The 19,603-nt window shown below is 36.9% G+C and overlaps 2 protein-coding genes and 1 pseudogene across 5 annotated transcripts in view; 2 read left to right on the top strand and 1 right to left on the bottom strand.

The window, feature by feature from the left end:
• LOC109823131 lies at positions 337 to 3,896 on the top strand (annotated as a pseudogene).
• LOC109823098 (transcription termination factor MTEF18, mitochondrial-like) overlaps positions 5,533 to 19,603 on the top strand; it is a 14,861-nt gene continuing 790 nt past the window's right edge. The window contains exons 1-5 of one of the 3 annotated variants that reach the window (XM_020389378.1): positions 5,533 to 7,667; positions 12,544 to 12,771; positions 14,133 to 14,260; positions 16,498 to 16,642; positions 16,830 to 17,087. In XM_020389378.1, the coding sequence (XP_020244967.1) occupies positions 5,685 to 7,646 (1,962 nt within the window). In that variant the 5' untranslated portion in view covers positions 5,533 to 5,684 and the 3' untranslated portion in view covers positions 7,647 to 7,667; positions 12,544 to 12,771; positions 14,133 to 14,260; positions 16,498 to 16,642; positions 16,830 to 17,087. Of the gene's footprint in view, positions 7,668 to 12,543; positions 12,772 to 13,732; positions 13,820 to 14,132; positions 14,261 to 16,497; positions 16,643 to 16,829; positions 17,088 to 19,603 lie in introns of those variants that run through there. The other 2 variants (XM_020389379.1, XM_020389380.1) reach the window with 2 other exon arrangements.
• Positions 13,437 to 19,603, bottom strand: part of LOC109823099 (MADS-box transcription factor 21-like) — a 23,301-nt gene continuing 17,134 nt past the window's right edge. Inside the window, exons 3-8 of one of the 2 annotated variants that reach the window (XM_020389382.1) lie at positions 17,097 to 17,178; positions 15,533 to 15,609; positions 15,331 to 15,430; positions 15,148 to 15,189; positions 15,008 to 15,049; positions 13,437 to 13,916 (exon numbers count right to left, since the gene is read on the bottom strand). In XM_020389382.1, the coding sequence (XP_020244971.1) occupies positions 13,725 to 13,916; positions 15,008 to 15,049; positions 15,148 to 15,189; positions 15,331 to 15,430; positions 15,533 to 15,609; positions 17,097 to 17,178 (535 nt within the window). In that variant the 3' untranslated portion in view covers positions 13,437 to 13,724. The remainder of the gene's footprint in view (positions 13,917 to 15,007; positions 15,050 to 15,147; positions 15,190 to 15,330; positions 15,431 to 15,532; positions 15,610 to 17,096; positions 17,179 to 19,603) is intronic. The other variant, XM_020389383.1, reaches the window with a different exon arrangement.

Here is a 19,603-nt window from a genome sequence, read left to right as displayed (position 1 = left end):
AGAGCCAAGCTCCCAAGAGAAATCAAAGCTAAATCTCTCTTTTTAACTCAAATTGCTTTGGGAACAATTTAAACCCTATTCTATTCCTCGGGATCGTTTGCCACTTAAATAAACACTAATCATTATATATAAATAAACCCCACAAATCTCTACTTAGCCTCATGCAATTAGCTTAGTTTTCACGTATGCTAGCTTTAATCCAACCCCATCGCCGTTGCTCCCGGCGTCAACTTTTTTGACACCTACACACACATGAAAGTTATATAAGTGTACGTGCACAAGTTCACGTAGAGAAAATTTTTTAGCTCCATTTTCAATCAATAATATTCAATAAATTGAAGAGAGATTGGAATAGTTTGTGATTGATTTGATGGCGGCATCTTCATCGTCGTCGAGCACCGGAGTTCCACCAGGGTTCCGGTTTCATCCGACCGATGAGGAGTTGCTTTTGTACTACCTCAAGAAGAAGGTGTCATTGGAGAAGTTTGATCTTGAAGTTATTAGAGAGGTTGATTTGAACAAGATCGAGCCTTGGGAGTTGCAAGGTAGTTTAATTTGTCAGAATTTGATTAAATTTATGACTAAGTAATTATATGTTAGGGTTTTTTACTAATTTTTTTTTCATGTAGTGAGTAAGATTTCTAGCCTTATTTCAAAATTTTGACACCTTAATTGATAACTAATTAATGATAGCTAAGAATATAATTGTATAATCCAAAATTATAGAGTGGATGAGGCTTGTTCTCCAATTATAGATGGTTATTATGAAAGATATAGGTATACATACTTATCTTTGTTATTAATCAATAAACGACAAATAAGATAATTGGTTGATCAATGGCTTGTGGGTTCCTTTTGATTTAGAGTTATCTTAGTTGTTTCCTTTTTAGTACTCAAATTCTAGACTACTTCCTCTTAAATTCATCAAAAAAAAAAAAAAAATTCATCCTAATCAATGAAGGTAGCATATCTCGGTTTCTATCTCTGAATATATGTTCTTGGAGTGCATTACCTTCTCTTCTAATTTATTTGTTATGCTAATTTCACCGTATTTTTGTTTTGAATTTGGACTTTGGGCAAATCTAACCGATGTATTTTCCTAGTTTATTCACAAGTACAGTACTCTTCTAATTCTTCAATTATCATGAGACTTGTTCCCTTTTATAATTGAGTGAGGTTTAAGGGATTAGTTGTGTGATTCTTTTAACAAGTTACATAGGCCGTTAATTAATTGTTAGGGTTTTATCAAGATGCAAAGTTAAGTTCAATCTAAACTTTAATTTACTTTTTTTTTTCTTTGAAGAACATCATAAAGCTGAACTATATGGGATGCAATTATTTACACTATGGTTAATTTTCACTATTTTGTACTTCCTACGCACCTCATTACCTAGGTAACAGAAGCACAATTAAAGATTCCATAATTTAGTTTATTTAGTAGAGTTTCTCCTTAATTAAAGAATGATTTCTAAACTGTTTAAATAATTTCACCACCACCCTGCTTCTCTGTTATCAATAAACATTCTTCTAGTCCTAGAAGGCATATACAATTTGAGATTCATGTTCCATTTATAAGTTACAAGCAAATAGGCGGCACTTACACATAGAAGACATGAATGATTCAGATCCCCATAGAGCATCATTACTTTAAGAGATTTCTAACTCACCAACATGCTTATTTTTCTTATCACCAAAATTTATGACATAATCACACCTAAGCTGCCCAAGTAGCACTTAGTTTTAATGATCTCAATGCAAGCCATCTTTTATACAAGAAAAATTCCTCAATGACCCAAAATATAAGACCAACAAGGGGGACATGTGAGATGTCCTTCTCCAATTACATAATGAGCTGGTCATCATTAATGATTGTCAGCTCAGTATGCAATAGGAGTGGGGCACCTCACTTGTCCCCCCTGTTGGTCCCATATTTTGAGTCCTTGTAGCAAAACCATTTATACAATTTATTTCCTTTTCTTTGTTGAAATATCTGGAGACATCAATTAATTCCAGCTTAAGACTAGCTTGAGCTAAGCATGGAGTTAATTAATTAAACATATAAAAAATGCTATGCCTTTCTCTTTCTACTATGCAATTGTCTGCAAACCTAAGAACAAACCTATGCCACTCCGCTTACAAGTTCACCATCTTTTGAAGCTAAACCAGTATTAATTACTGGCCCACATAAAAGTTAGGAAAAACTGGTCCGTGCGAGAGTAGCCTATAGTTTTAGACTTGGCTTTGTGCTTCAATACTGATTATATGCTTGTTTCCTCGTGATAATTGACTTTTTTTTATCCCTGTTAACTTTTTGTAACTATATATTCATTGACTTTTTAGCAACACGGTTAACATAATTATGGTAATTCTACATATATATTTGAAGGTTCATATTAGTTTTCCGTCAGTGAGCGAGTAAATGAGGGCTCTTCATGCATCTGGCTAGTGTGTTGCTAATATAAAACAGATCTAGACTATCTACTATGATTTGGAACATGGTAATGATCTGAACCAGGAGAGCGTGGATGTGTGTCGTGTTAGTAACACGCTAATAAAGTGCATGGAGGGACACCCAGTCTCCATTTGGCCAAAAGATAGTTTATGACAATTTTATGCAAGATCACTAGCGTTCCATCTATGAAATTTAAAGTTTTATTCCTCCAAATATGTTGGTTGGCAATTAGAGACACATGTACATAATACTTATTAGGTTAGACTTTTTGACCCGTAGAAAGCGTATTTTTAAGTTTTAGCACGATTTCATTTGGCTCAGAGAGATGCAGAATAGGAGCCACTCCGCAGAACGAGTGGTACTTCTTCAGTCACAAGGACCGCAAATACCCAACAGGATCACGCACCAACCGAGACAGGCCGCGACAAGTGCATCCGAACCAGCTACAAGAAGATCGGCATGCGTAAAACCCTCGTGTTCTATCGCGGTCGCGCTCCTCATGGACAGAAGACTGACTGGATCATGCATGAGTATCGCCTCGAGGAATCCGATGACGATCAGGGCGGCGGCAGTGTAAGCCTCCTCTCTCTGCATCTGTTACGGGTATTTTCATAAATTGTTTCGATTAGAGAGAGATACCAGCAAAATTCATGGCGACTAGTAATTTGTACGTGGTTTGCTGTTAGCATGTGGTACTTTTATGCTGATTTAAAAAAATGTGATTAAAAGCACTCATAATTCATGATAGTTTCATCAAATTAATTTATCCTTTTCAATAGTTTACATGAAAGAATTAATTACGGTTGTTCACTCTTTTATTGCAGGAGGATGGATGGGTGGTGTGTCGTGTTTTCAAGAAGAAGTGCTTCTTCAAGACCGACGGGAGCGAAGGGAGCTCGAGCCAGGGCAACTGGTGTGTCGTGTTTTCAAGAAGAAGTGCTTCTTCAAGACCGACGGGAGCGAAGGGAGCTCGAGCCAGGGCAACGATGCCAGCCACACAACGACCGCGATGACTGCCTACGACCAATCTCGACCTCTCTACCTCAACCACCAGCACAATTTCCACCACCACCTCCACCCCCAGACCGCGAACCTATACAAGCCCGAGGTAGCCTTGCACTACCCCTCTCATCACCTCCCGACTAATCCCTACTCCCAAATCCAGGTGCAAGACCTCCTCCCCAACCCTCGGGCACAACCTGCCGCCTATGACTTCTCCGTGCTACCTGGAGACGCGGCGGGCATGGTCAATGTCGACGGGTGCGACCAAATGAGCCAGCATGTTGATGATCAAGGAAGAGAAGCCGCTAGTGGGACCGATTGGGGTGTCCTTGATAGCATGGAAGGGAGGTACGGTGGTGCTGGGCAGCAGATGAATCAAATGTCCCAGCCGCCGAGAGGAGGAGGAGAGATGGAGTTGTGGGGCACAACCTGCCGCCTATGACTTCTCCGTGCTACCTGGAGACGCGGCGGGCATGGTCAATGTCGACGGGTGCGACCAAATGAGCCAGCATGTTGATGATCAAGGAAGAGAAGCCGCTAGTGGGACCGATTGGGGTGTCCTTGATAGCATGGAAGGGAGGTACGGTGGTGCTGGGCAGCAGATGAATCAAATGTCCCAGCCGCCGAGAGGAGGAGGAGAGATGGAGTTGTGGGGGTATGGAAAGTAACAACATGGTTTGGTTTGTGAATTAGGAGGCTCATGTATCCCTTCAAACTTTTAGTTGGTGTATCGCTGATGTGATCGAGCACATCTATTCAGATCATCCACAAGTTCAAATCATAGATGACGATCTGAATGGGCACTACGTAGGCACTACGTCAATCCCACTCCGTGGCAAAACAATAGTTCATTTGGTATATTCCTTTCTTCTGTTGCGATTGATTGGGGTTACGGGTAACCCTTGTGTAATTTTACATTGACAATATGTGCATATTGATTGTATTGTACTATTCTTATTGGTAATCTAACTCGTGGTGATTTGGTGAGTAGGGTGGATCGTGAATAAGAAAAAGTTGCTTAATAATCCTTTGGTTGTGTAGAAGTTGTTGTAATAAGGATCCAAATCCATCAATTATAGCTGCGATCGTGCGGAAACTTTAAATTTGGGCAACAATTGATCATTAATTATTCAGTAATATTTTATTAGGGTAATGGCATATTAATTAGTCTCTTAAATCATTCTTAATTGCCGAAGAGTCCCTCAAAGATCCACCTTTATTGCCAATTCGTTCCTCTAATTAGGTGAAGTTATTAATTTGGGCGAAGTTCTGTTAACTCAAACAGAAATGGATGGATTTCCCAGTATATTGCCACCCGAACTCTCTCCAAGCTCAAACTAGTGTTGTCCCAGTAGTCAAATTTCTCTCTAAAACCTATATAATCCTCTAAATTCTTCACTATATACTCCATCCCTTTTCATCTCCTCTAAGTCTAACTTTCAAATGTAAAGTGTTTTCAAGGGCATTTGGGTATTTTACATGTTGGGTTAAGGCTTAACCAAACAAAGGGACGATTTGGCAATAAAAATGAAGACTAGTGTGCACCCCGTGCAAAGCACGACCTCCATTTTTTTATTTCCGCTATAGTAATTCTGTATTTAAATACAGTTTTTCGTAAAGTGCTACAGTAACATTTTTAAATGCTACAATATCCCGCATGTGCTACAGTGTAATAATGCTATAGTAAAATTTTTAAACGCTACAATTCCCTTCTGTGCTACAGTAATAATTCTACAATAATTTATTTCATGTCTGTGCTACAATATTTGCTGTAGCGTTTACTGTAGCATGAATAATGAATATTGGATTCTCCCAAGAGGAATAGATTTGAGGGGCTTGTTGGCAAATACAGAGATTGAATAGAATTTTTTTGGCAATTAAAGATGATATAAGGGATAATTTGCAATTACCCCTATTTTATCATGTTAAAGTTTAGACAAATTTTCTGCATGTATTGTTCGCCAAGAAACGATTGATTTCCTATTAGGTGGGATCGGGTGCGTTTGGATCCGAGCTTAAAACGGACCCGACCCAGCAACCCCGGTAAACAAAACCCTCTCTTAAACCCTGCTCGCGGGTTCCAAATCAAATGACCTACAAAATTAGGGCAGAGATGTTCTCTTCAAATTCTCAGCTCATTCAAAATGGGGAAAATCACTTAACAATCTGAGGTAACCAATCTCTGCGATTTTTTTAATCATTTCTCCTTTCAATTTGCTTTAATTTGGCAATGATCAATCTCGTTAGCAAATGGGTTCCTCGAATTTGCTCAAGAGAACACCTCATGCCATTTAAAAACCTAGCTTTTGGATCTCTTCGTTGCAAAGAAGTGTTCTTTATCAACTGCGAACTACCAATTTCTGCAAAAGATCGAATTTTGTCGTCGAAATATCTTTGTTTTCATTCAATCAAAAGAGCATCTATTACTGAGTGGGCACCTTGTATTTCGTTGAAAGGTCAAGTTTTTGCATCAAATTATCACAACAGAGCAACCTTTGTGAGATGGATATCTCATAATTTTGTGAATAATCGAGTTTTTTCATCGAAACATGGAGGTTCTCGTATAAAAATCCCAGTTTTGGGCAACACTAGAGGTTTTAGCTCTGTGGGTGCTGCTCCTAATGATCCAAAGCCTGCATTTCGAGGCCATCGAATAATATCTCAGGCCCAAGAGGCTCTTATGGACTATCTCCATTTTACAACAGGCTTAGAGTTCTCTGATGCTGAGCACATGAGCAAAAACTCCCCCAGTTTTCTTAACAAGATCTTGGACAAGGTTGAGAAGGAGGGTGAAGATATCGAAAGAGCATTAACGAGGTTTTTCCGATATCATCCTCCTAACGAAGTCGAAATTTTCTTTGAGAGCATGGGTCTGAAACCTTCTGATTTTAACTCGTTACTCCCTCGGGACTTGTTTTATCTCAAAGATGATCTGGAATTGCTTGATAACTATCATGTCCTTTGTAATTATGGTATTGATCGTAGTGAAATAGGAAGGATTTACAAGAAGGCTGCTGATGTTTTCAAGTATGAGTGTGGTGTGTTGGGGTCCAAGCTTCGGGCTTATGAGGAATTGGGTCTGAGAAAGTCTAATGTTATTAAGCTTGTTGTTTCGAACCCGCCTCTTCTGATTGGGGATGTAAATAAAGAGTTTGCTAAAGTTCTAGAAGGGTTGGAAGATCTTGGTCTGGAGCGTAATTGGATTGGAGATGTTTTGTCTGAAAAGGATTTCTATAGTTGGAGTAGAATGCTCATAGTTCTGCAATCTTGTTTCGAAATGGGGTTCACTAAACAAGAATTAGAGGCTTTGATAAGAGAACATCCTGATTTCTTGCTTGATGGTTCTGGGCGAACACTATTTTCATTGATTGGATTTCAACTGAAATTAGGTGCAACAAGAAAGGAAATATTCAGCCTTCTATTAAATTTCCCTCAGGTTCAAGTTGGGAAGTTCATGAAAAATTTGCGGCAGGGTTTAGTATTTCTTGTGGAGCTTCAAATGGATCCTGAGGATATCAAAATGCTTTTGTGTACTCATAAAGAAATGTTTGGTAAGCACACTTTGAAGAAAGCTAGTAGCGTTGTTAGCTTACTGCAGACAAGTAGCAAGAGGTTGTGTACAATAATAAAGGACGATCCACATCAACTGAAGAATTATGTTAAAGGGTCTAAGCTAAGCGCTCTTCCTTGCACTCGAGATGATGAATTGTGTCATATGCAGAGAAGAAAGTTTCTCTTGTGTTTAGGGTTTGTCGACAACTCCAAAGACATGGAGAAGGCAATGACTTATCTCCGTGGCAAAAGCGATGAGCTTCAAGGGCGATATGATTTATTGGTTAAATTTGGACTCAAGAAGGATGATGTGTATACTATGATTAAAAAGTCTCCAATTGTGTTGAACCAGACGGTAGATGTCCTTGAGAAAAAGATTAATTTTCTTGTAAAAGAATTGGGTTATCCCTTAAGTACACTTGTCGAATTTCCGAAAATTTTGGCATACACTATAGAAAGGGTGAAACTCAGGTTGTCAATGTACACGTGGCTCAGGGATAGAGGAAAGGCATCACCTACGTTAGCATTGAGTAGTATCCTTTCTTGTTCCGATGAGAAATTTAGAAAGTGGCTTATTAGTGGTCATCCACAGGGTCCTAAAGTGTGGGAAGAGTTTAAGGCAGAATTATACTCAAAGTAATTATTTCGAAAGAGAATTCTTGTAAGTTATCTTTACTTGTGATTTTTATTGAGATTGTAAAGTGAATTTATCTCAGCTCATCGTCCTGTTATTGCAAACAAGTCTTACTTCCTGCAATTTTTGATTTAATATGGTGCAAATCTTAAACATTCTAATGTATGAAAATATGTTGTGGTGAATCACCATATGGAAAATATAGCATGTGAAAGGCCTATGTATTATACTTCGTTGTTATTCTGCAACTTCATCTTTTTCATTGAATGAACATGCACAGATTTCTTCCATGGGTATTTCGACACATACAACAAGTTGGACTATCGGTGTCCTTTATTGTAGAAGATCCTGCTTTTTTGTTTTCTCTTAAGTAGTTTTAATTGACCGGTTATTTGGTCTATGCCTCGCCTAATAAAGTTCATGCTCTTAGATAAATGAGTGAATAAATGAGCGAGGACACTCTATGGCTCTTAAAAATGGTTGTTGGTTTTGTTCTAAATGAGTAATTTGTGCTCTCCCGAAGCTTAAAAGTGTGGATTCACACTAAATATTAGCTGATAATACAAGTTTGTCTAAAAACTTGTGTTAAAAGGGCGAAATTTGAAATACGAAGATATGGAAACGAGAAGGCAAGTTTAAGAAAACAACATATTAGGAAACTGCATTACTGTATGGAAACTAACGTTCCATGATCTATAATTGTTTTAAACATATGCCATGGTAGGATTGATTTTAAATTTATTAATTCAAGTGGTACCTAGAGTCCTCGAAAAGCTGATATCTTAAGGTTAGTTATTGTTTTAAGCCATATCATGCAAGAAAAACTAGAAAAACTAGAAAAACCTTTATGCTAATTTCTGAAGGGTCTCTACCTATGAAGCACCGACACTCCAAATATGGCCCCGATTCCGTCTTCGACGCGTGTCGGACACGGACACGCGTTTAACACGCGTCGGACATGTGGTCAACACCCCCAACACGGGTCAACGCCACCGACACGTCGTCAACACGCCGTCGACACGCCAATTTCTGCCGATTCATTCTCAACATGCCGACGCGCTGAGGATTACGAAGCGGTTATTGGGTTTGAAAACCCATTGTTTGTAAACCCATTTTGAAATAAAACCTAAAAACAAAGACCCGATCCCTTTCTCTTCTCTCATCTGGCGGCTGCTTCTCTCTCCCTCTCTCTTCTCTCATCCTAGGGCATCGACTGCTTTTCCCATCTCAACCGCGGCGGCGAGTCGGAGGCCACATAGAGACAGTGAGTCGGCGACCACCCAGAGGCATCGTCTGTTTGCAAGTTTTTTGACCTTTTTTTTCTTTGTTTTTTTTTCGGCTGCTTCTCTCTCCCTCTCTCTTCGCTCTCTCACATCTCCGCTTCGCTAGGCTGCTTCCCCCATCTCACCAGTGACTACCCAGAGGCGGGCAATAGTGAAAGGAGTTTCATTTTTGAATAATCATTGAATATGGAAAGCCGAATATGGAAAGCCGCATAGAGTGGTTCATGATAAAATTCTTCATAAGCAATGCATCATCGGAGATCTCTGTAATCTAATGTAATTGTGCATAAGCCACGACATTTGCTTCTGTGTTCTTAGCAGCACAAATATTCTTGATAGCAAATATTTTGAACTTCTTATGTAGTCCATACACTCAATCTTGCTATCAAGAATATTTGTGCTGCTAAGAACACAGAAGCAAATGTCGTGGCTTATGCACAATTACATTTTGCTATCAAGAATATTTGTGCTGCTAAGAACACAGAAGCAAATGTCGTGGCTTATGCACAATTACATTAGATTACAGAGATCTCCGATGATGCATTGCTTATGAAGAATTTTATCGTGAATCACTCTATGCGGCTTTCCATGTTCAATGATTATTCAAAAATGAAGCTCCTATCGATTACCGACACAAGATTTGCCTCGTGGATTATTATATTGAAGATGTTTAAGGTCATCAAGAGAGGCCTCCAAGACATAGTCCTTAGTGATCGATGGAGCTTGTATAGAGAAGATGATGTGAGAAAAGCTCAATTTGTGAAAGAGAAAGTCCTCGATGATTTGTGATGGGACAAAATAGATTTTATTCTTGACTTCACTGGTCCAATCTATGAAATGATAAGGGTCACCGACACCGATACACAATGTCTTTATTTGGTGTATGATATGTGAGATACAATGATTGAGAAGGTGAAATAAGCTATTTATAGGCATGAGGGTAAAAGGGATAACGAGGAATCTCTTTTTTATGAGGTGATTCACAAGATCTTGGTGGATCAATGGAAGAAGGGCAACACCCCGCTTCAGTGCTTGACATACTTTTTAGTTCCAAGGTAATATTTCACATTTCACTATTTAATACGAATATTTCAAGTAATTAATACCTTGTGGGCTAATTCATGTTATTAACGAACATAGGTACTATCATTCCACATGGTTTAATGAGAACGTCAATCGACAATCTCCAAATCAAGATTTTGAGATCTCTACGGAAAGAGCAAAGTGCTTAAGAAGATACTATCCTAACCCCGATGAACGACGGACGGTGAACTTGGAATATGCTAAGTTTGTGGGGTCTTTGGAGGTTTTTAGTGATCCGGATTCTCTTTCCGATAGAGGACATATGGATCCAAAGTCATGGTGGTTTCTTTATGGTGCAAGTATTCCAAATTTGCAAGCATTGACCGTAAAGCTTCTAGGCCAACCTTGTTCCTCTTCTTGTTGTGAACGGAATTCCAAATTTGCAAGCATTGACCGTAAAGCTTCTAGGCCAACCTTGTTCCTCTTCTTGTTGTGAACGGAATTGGAGTACGTATGGTTTCATCTTGTTGTGAACGGAATTGGAGTACGTATGGTTTCATTCACTCCTTAAAGAGGAACAAGCTAACCCCGGTACGGGCGGAGGATCTTGTTTATGTTCACACCAACCTTCGCTTACTTTCTCGAAGTTCAGAAGAGTATATGGAAGGAGAATCAAGAATGTGAGATATTGATGGAGATGCTTTCGACTCATTTCAAGGTGCCGGCATGTTACATGTTGCTACCCTTTCTCTTGATGCGCCCAGAATGTAGGCCGTTGTGTTTGAGGAGGATGAAGGAATTGAAGACATAAAATAATCTTTTTGATGTTTCAACTTGAAAACTTTATTTTAAGATATGTTTTTGAGTGTAATTTTTATATTTTTGTAATGTTAGTAACTTAGTATTTTGTAGCCATGGAACTAGTTGCAACTTGAACTTTATTCTCTTGTATTTTTATATGCTCAAGATAAAAGTAATGAAAATTACCTATTATCTTCAAATCAGTTACATAACTTACATTTGTAATTGATTATACAAGCCAATGTTACATAATAAAACAACATAAAAATTGATCTATTTTTCTATATGTTCATCTTTTCTTTCTCGTTTTCTTTAACTATTGTCTTCAATTCTCCAAGAAATCATTGTCATCCCGACGTCTTAATTCACACCTGCAACACACACTTTCCTTTAGTTTCTTATTTATAATCTCCACTTTACATAACAAAAATTATGAAAATATAATAGGAATTTAATTCAATATTGATCTATATATAATAATAATATTAAAAAATCTAGCTGTGTCGTTGTGTCCTATTTTTTTGGGTTTTGCCATGTCCGTGTCGTGTCCGTGTCGCCGTGTCCGTGTCCGTGCTTCATAGGTCTCTACTTTCAGTTGTCATATCATGAAGATTTAAAATTTCACAACAACTTCCAACTCGATTCTATTAGCCCTGGAGCTTCATTAACTTACGCTGTGTTCATTTGAATTCTTAAGCTCCTCCATGCTTATAAGTAGAATAGCATTAAGTGCAGGAGGGAGTTTGTCGATCTTCCTTGATTGTATTTGTGATTTTATCATATTCTTGTCAACGTTATCAGGTATATATCGTTTCTGTTTGTTTTATGCCTAAACTCGTGGTTCAACCCCACTTTTTTTTTTTCTAAAATCATTTTAAGTTAGCAAATGTTGCATTCCCTGTTTTGTCAATATGACCTAACTACATTTTAATTCCTTTTACATTGTTTTGTTCTGAGGTAACTAAGTGTTACTCTGTTTTGGTTTTTATTGTCACTGATTCATATATACTGCACTGCATTCCTATGCTTCCATCTTATGAATGTTTCTAGTGACTGGTACTGTCTTTCTAGCACAAACAAACTACTCCCACATAACTGACCTTGATGATGATGGTTTCTCATAGATATAAAGGATATATCAGGAGTCCTTCACAGTTCACAGCAGTTTTAGGAGTCAATGCTATCAATTTCACAAACATTCATGGAACAGGCAATTTGGTCTGGAGTTTTGTACTTACATAATTTAACATCTTTATTTGCAGGAAGAAGAGGCAAATTGTCTGATTTTTTAATTTCCCTTGCATAATTGCAAATATCTGACATTCATTGCTTCAAATCAAGACTGAAGGCATTTGTGTCAAACTCTTCTTGGCCCTTCCGTTTAATGACTTCAATTTTCTTTTTACCGGTGCCAATAGTTTTATTACCTTGTGAGCATCTCATTTTAATTTGTCAAAAAGGCAGTTTGTCATGAAAAACTTCAACCACGGTCTATCATTGAACTTTAGGTAACAAGTTCTGCAAGGCTGATATACTTCAACTTCAGTTATATTTATATTATACATGAAATTTTCATTTAACCAAGTAAAAATTTTCAATGTGCTAGATACTGGACCATTGAATCTGAACATGAGAAACACCATTCATGGAACTTATCAGCTTTGTGCATTTTTTTTTTGTTATCTGGAGGGGTAAAAGGGATTATTATACATGTTAAAATTTGTAAATCTTATTAAATAACTGTATGGCGGTTATATGAGTTGTCTCAATATTTGAAAATATTGATTTTGAAACAGGAGAACAGATTAATCCGATCTAATTCCTTATTCTGTGCTCATGTAAAGCGTCAACGAAGCATATACCAAGTTTTCTGGTGAATTGCTGAATGTGTTACTTTTGTGAATTCAACCTTTCATTGGTCACTTATTAAGTTGTGAGTTGGCCGGTGAAATTGCTGGGCTCTGCATTCAGTTCCAGGTGGGATTAGTGAAGTTGCAGCTATCGCGAAAATGGAACCTTCTCTGGTAAGGGATACGAAAAACATACTGCAATTGTTATCTTATTTGCTAAAGATATGTTAGTTCATCAAAGTGTTGCTATTTCTCATTACACAGTTATACATAATCATCATCGTCAACAAGCTTCATCCTTTCTTTTCTGTGATCAGCTGGTTATCCTTCTTCAGAATAAAATGCATAATGGCCTGATAAATTTTGCTTCCTTCTAATTATTTAACAAGTAACTTGTAAGAGCTTCTCCATTGCCCACTGAAAACCATGGAATATCTAATAAGTATATAAAAAAACTATCCTTGATTATAATGACACGCACCAGGAACGTTTGCGCACAAGATTCCTTTGTTCTGTTTTATTTTCTTACTCATTGTGCATCATATACTATTTTCCTGGTCACTAATTTAGGCCATAATCCTCCAACACTCTCCTCACCAAGTTCTAGTATTCTTCTTTTCTCATTTGGGTCTCATCATCAATAACAGCCAGCATACAGAAAGGAGTATATTTTTTAGCATTAATCCAATGTGAAACAGGTATCATGTAATACTATCAAGAGAAATAGGGTGGAGCAAAGTTTTGTTATGCACCTCAGAATACTTCATTCTCACATAAGAAAGCCCATAATACTGATCAAAGAAGTTCACAAGTTCTTTAACTATCATTTTTAAAGCATGTTTAAAGTCAATGCACATCAAAGGTGAACATATAACACTGTCTTGGCAAACCTCCATGAGTATCAATACAAGATTATCTCACAAAAGAAAGCCCATAATATTGATCAACAGAAGGTCACAAGTTCTTTAACTATCATTTTTAAAGCATGATTAACGCCAATGCACATCAAAGGTGAACATGTAAGGCTGTCTTGGCAAATCTCCATGAGTATCAATACAAGATTATGACAAAAGTTTTTGTAATCAAGACAAACCTTTTGCTAGAAACATGCTTAAGAAGTAATTTTTTTATGCAGCAGGATCAGCTTTGTTTTCATACCCAAGATGAAGAGCAGTTTGATCTTGATGATGTGAATAGTGAGGTGCAGCCTCGAGCATATGAACATTGTAGTAGTTCCTTGAGTCGAATGTTGGAAGAGTGTCAAACTCAGGCCCAGGCTGTACAACACTTACTTGATGTGCTCGCTCATTTTCTGATATCTGAATTCTCCAACAAAATTTGAATTTAGTGAGTATAAACATTAATAAAAAGAAGAAAATTCACGACAAAAGTAAGTCTATTCTGTAGCTGAGAATAATAAAAGTTGGAAGAATGATGTTGGTTACTGGCACGCGTTAACATTTTCTAATTTCTCATAAGCCTAACTTTAGTATTTAGTTATTTCCTGTGTTGACAGAATTCTTTGATGATTGTAGGTATATGAATGATGTAATTTTGTTTTATTGCAAGTGGATGGGACATCACTCAGTTTAAAGAAGGCTCTTTATGGTGAAAAAGAATCTATTCATCTATGCTCAGAGCACAGTATGTTATATGAACTCAGGTAGTGAATTGTGTTTTTCTTTTTATCTAGCTCCTGTTCTTTCTGGTAGCGATTCAGCATTTAATGATCTCAATTGTAGAGTTAGCATTGTATGAGATTATCAACTAATCAAGTTTACATGGGATCACGGTCCTCAGCTTACCCTGTGGTGAACTAGTGACCAGTGAATGTGAAGTAATTATAGTCCAATAAAATTTGGGAATTATTCCTCATAAACTCATATGAGGGAATGCTATATTATCATCATATTACTTGGAAGATGAGCCTTTTTTATGTTTAGCTAATATGTTTCTAGCACTTGCATAATATGACACTCTAGTGGGATACAAAGACAGATGCTTTCACTAGCCCAAAGGGTCGACAGACTCGACACCCTATTGACTGGATGGTTAACTGAACACCAATAATATAGGTATCACTAGCTAGCACAGGACCCTGAAAACTTGAGCCTCATATGATTGTCTAATTAAAAACTCCTTAGCAATGTATCACACTATTAGTTCCATGTATGTCAACCCATTTCTTCAATAATATTTGTAATGAACCGAACCTACATGCATGAGACCTAGATTTTCTGTGAAAATCAGGGACACTGAAAGGTTTCCTCGGTTAATTATGGAAAATCAATGTCATGGACCACCAACTCTTGTTTAAGACTGGATATTAACCTGAAAACTGAAATTTCTAAGTTCAAGGCTAATTATTTCGGTCTAAATTGTGCATCTAGGGGTAACTGAAATGTGTTACCTTAGCTCTGAGGTACATGTTGTCATTCTGAAGTTCCGTTTCCTTCACGCATACAAAATAAAATTACCTTAGGAAGGTTAAATCGGGGAAATCTTAAGAGTAAATTATAGATCTTTTTGGAAGGGGAAAAAGGAGATTACCCTTTTCTGCATGTATTCAATTTCCGCAAACAAGAGCTCATGCTGATAGGAATAAGAGCAAAATATCAGCTTGGAAGCATTGTAAATTTAAGGGTATAGCAGAATACTAATCAAAAGTGACTAATTGAAAATGGTTCAAAGCTCCAAAATTGAAAATCTCTTCATGATTTTATGGTAATCTACCTTCTTTGACCTGATCCTGGTAATGCCCCTTTCAAGTCGGTTCTCGAGCTGTTTGAGCTCCTTCACGGTCAAAGAACTCAGAGAATCACCCATTAGGTGCCTGAAACAGATATTTTGAAAACAATGTGAAGAAAAGATCATAATATTTGGTCAAGTTATGAAGCATCATCCATATCGTGCTAGTAGTTTAATTGTATATTACATAGGAGGCCACCTGTTAGCATTTTGTAAAATCTGTATCTGATGGCGTAACTTTGCTGCTTCTTGCTGATAATATTGCTGCACCCATCATTTCAAGAGAAAAATTTCAGATTTTTAAGTGTTGTTTTTAAAAAACCTCAGTTGTATATACAGATAAAATGGTTCATATTTAGAGTAAAATTAGGAAGTTGTGAGCGTTTGTATAGGAAGGTAGCCAGAGGAGACCTATATCAAAACCAAAATACATTTGAAACTATAAATGTTAGTAGATGACCACACTAAATCTTGCTAAAAATATCTGTTACCATGAATAGGATGGACAAAAAGATTCTGAAGTACCGCAACCTCTTAATTTAGCTGTAACGTCTTTACCATGTATCACATGTCCAGCATTATATTTGTAATAGAGCTGAAGTTAATAAGCCTTAAATATCTGTAGTTATGTATCTGAAGTTCAAAAGAAGATAGTTCTTCAGTGTCGACAACCTTTAGCTCAAGTTGCTGACATATTTCTGCAGTCTGCTACAGATTTCTGCGCAGAAAGTGAATGTAGTAGAATCATGCAATAGACCTAAACACCTTTTTTGCGTGCAAAGCTGACAATGTTTTATTTTTGTGCAACATCTGAATCTCTTATTATTACTACTTAATTCAAAAACTCGATCAAGGCTGTTTAAGGGGTAAATTGTAAAGCCCAAATCCTGAGAATTCTGCCAGGAGAGCTTAAGTTGTACCTGGAAAAAATAGAACTTTTCAAAATTCAAAATTCCCACTACTTCTCTAATGTTTGCCTATTGTTTGCCCTGGTTTGAGACTTTTCTTCCATAATGATATGCTAGCTCTCTAAGCATAGTTAAAAGTCAACAGTTGAAAGTCTTTCTTTTTCCCCCATTGAACTTCATTTTAAGTTTTAAGTATTAATAATGTTCTATTTGGAATTTGAGCTGTTTCCGCATATTATTTCAGGTTTAATGAGATTTGCTAAGGTGAATTAAGTGGGAGGAACGTAGGAGTATTCTGAATCCGTCTCTGACTACAGAGTCCTGAAATTGATCGTCGATCTTGAAGTTATTCATCATTTAATCAAAATAGCAAGGAGATGTAACTCATGGTAATTAAATCAGCAGTATACTAGATTCTTGATAATTCTTGAACTTGTTATAAAAATTCATTTAGAGCGTGCGAGCACACCTATACAATCTGTTGCCAGCAAAGTCGCAAGACTGTTATTCTGAATGTTCTTAAAATGTTTGTATAATAACTGAGTCACTGACATTATCTACAATCATCATACGTAGGGATGATGCAACTCTGATCGAGACGGCATCAGTACATTATAAAATACATCTTCAAATCTATGAAGGGAGCCTGAAATGAGGTTTATGTCAGGCTCGGGGGGGCAGCTTAAATATCTTTTCCCAAAAAAAAAAATTATGACGAAGGATTGTTGATCCCAGCAGTTCAAAGGTGTGATATCAAAGCTGGATGTCTAACATTTAGAAAGCTTGTAATATGCTAATATTAACTTTAAAGAATTTATTTGGAAGAGAAGAGAAGCTGGTTACCTGAGAATTGACCTCTATAACTGCATTTGAATTGGAACTATCAGCACATGCTTTCTTGTACCTCTCGATGGTTGATTTTATGCTGAATCCAACGATAAAAAAATTACTATTTGGAAAATGTCAATAGAGCTTAAATGCTACTGAAGAAAAGAAAAGATAAGGTGTGTTGTGCATAAAATTTACAATGCATGATTGCATCACAAGAAAATTTGAAGAACACCCAGCCTACTTAAACAACTTCTGTTCTCCAGTTAAAACTAAACAAATATCCAAGCACTGGTTAATAGGTAAAGGTATGAAGTTGAGTGAAGAGAAATCCTAGTTTCAAGTCCATTTTATGACAGTTTTTTTGAAGCAAAAAAGAATAAAAATATGGTTAATATTATTCTATTATAATTATGTATTTGATTTTTCATTGATCATGTGATGAGCTTGTTACATTGTTTTTGATACGAGTCGCCGTGCGAGCACCTTTAATTGCCGAATTATTAAAGGTGGGTTGAGAAGATGATGACAGAAACATAAGAATAATTCAGTATGTGACAAAGAAAAATACCCTCTCTAAATTATGATATGAAAAGATTACAATCCCTCTCTCACAATCTCACTAGAATCGAGAACAAACTCTCAATTCTCTCTAAACCCTAATCTCTCTTGATTAGAATATCTCTTTGATTACATCTGATTAGAAACCCTAAAACAATCATTTATATACGTGTAACAACGTGGATGACAAAGTGATAAATAACCAAGCCCAAACCCCATAGGAATTCGTGCACACAGAAACCCAAACGAACCAAGAAACCATCGATGAGTCGACTCATGTGCATATATAAGTCGACTCATGACACATGGGTCGACTCATGACAAGCATGAGTCGACTGGTCAGAAACTTCTGACAAAACGGATGAGTTTCGTGAGTCGACTCATGACAAGCATGAGTCGACTCAACCTGATGAGTCGACTCATATACATGTATGAGTCGACTCACGGGCTGAAAACTGGATGCTTCGATTCTTCGATTCGCCGTCTCGTTTCACGCTTCAACCTGCGTTCCCCTGTGTTGTTTTACACCTCTATTCTCATGCTATCATGAGAATCATCTATCCTCAAGCTCCCATGAGGATCGCTAAGTTCCGAAGAGAAGATACACCCGTATCAGTTTTGCTTCCTCATTAATTGATGTATTTTGTTTTCTCATCCTCTCTTCACAAAAATGGACGGTCATATCACTTACTCTTGAATACTTTTAATTTTGGTGAACCTAACAAAAGTGTTTACTGAAGATTTCAAGGAGCTTTTGAGTTAATTAAAGAGAAAGTAAAAACTAAATTTCTGAGAAAAGGGTGATAAATAAATCATTGGTTTAGTAAGATCTATGAACATAATACAGTTAAAAAATAGTTTTGTTTTTGGAGAAAAGTACAAACTATCATTAGAAATGACACGCACCTCTTTTGCATCAGTTTGTCACGTATGGAATAGTTCATCTTATCTAGACAAGAATATTATTGGCAGCTGTTAATATTTAACCATATTTATGTCACGAATTTAGAAAGGTATTTCATGAATCAACTTTTATTGTTGGGTCCTATAATTTGGAGGATCCATATAGGATTAACCGTAAATGACCATAAAATATCTGAATGTAGTTCTTCCTAAGAATATTTTTTTGCTCACACATTATATCTAGCCAGTGGCGAAGCCAGGTCTTTGTCCCAGTAGTGTTACTATATAGCTTATAAGTTCATTGAAGTAGGCAATCTCTAGCATTGTCCTCTCTAGTGGTGTCTTGTCCTAGTCTTAACGGTGTCAAAAGTAGTAAATATATGTAAAATTAAGTAAAAATGACTATAAAATAGGCAATTCAGTGGAGACATCACTGAACACTTTGTGGCTTCACCACTGTCTCTGGTTAGTTAGGATTCAGGAGCACCATAGTTAGAGAGCCATCCACAAACTTTTCCTACATAAGAGGCACTAGCAGAGCCACGCTAGATAGACTATAATGGGAGTTGGGGAGAGTGCACGATCTCATGAACGATGGCTCTTGCATTGGTCTTAACTTGTTTAGGATTTCTAATATTAGCTTACCGTAGAGATGTTAACGATCCAGATAGGGTTATATGCAGATATACATGCGGATGCAAAACAGATATAAGAAACCAAATGATATTGAAAATAACATAATTCATATGATACAAGAGAATTCATTAATATCTTCATTTTATCTGAAAAGTTAAGATTAGATCCCTTGATCATCAAAATCTTCAAATCCATTAATCGAAGGATTAAAACAATTACAGTTGCATAACCAATATATATTCGCATATTCCAGACACGGATCCAGATATTTCACTACATGTCTGTATCCGTAACTATATTTTATCAGACATAGATATTAATAACCATATCGGCATCCTAACGATTACAGATGAAGATAAATCCTCAAATATCAGATATAAATATCAGTATTCATATCCACATCCTAAGCATCAGGAACTACC

Source organism: Asparagus officinalis, chromosome 9 (genome assembly GCF_001876935.1).
Source record: "Asparagus officinalis chromosome 9, Aspof.V1, whole genome shotgun sequence".
In the NCBI taxonomy this organism is placed as follows: Eukaryota; Viridiplantae; Streptophyta; class Magnoliopsida; order Asparagales; family Asparagaceae; genus Asparagus; species Asparagus officinalis.
Note: the sequence above shows the minus strand (reverse complement) of the source record. Positions and strands in the feature narration are given on the sequence as shown.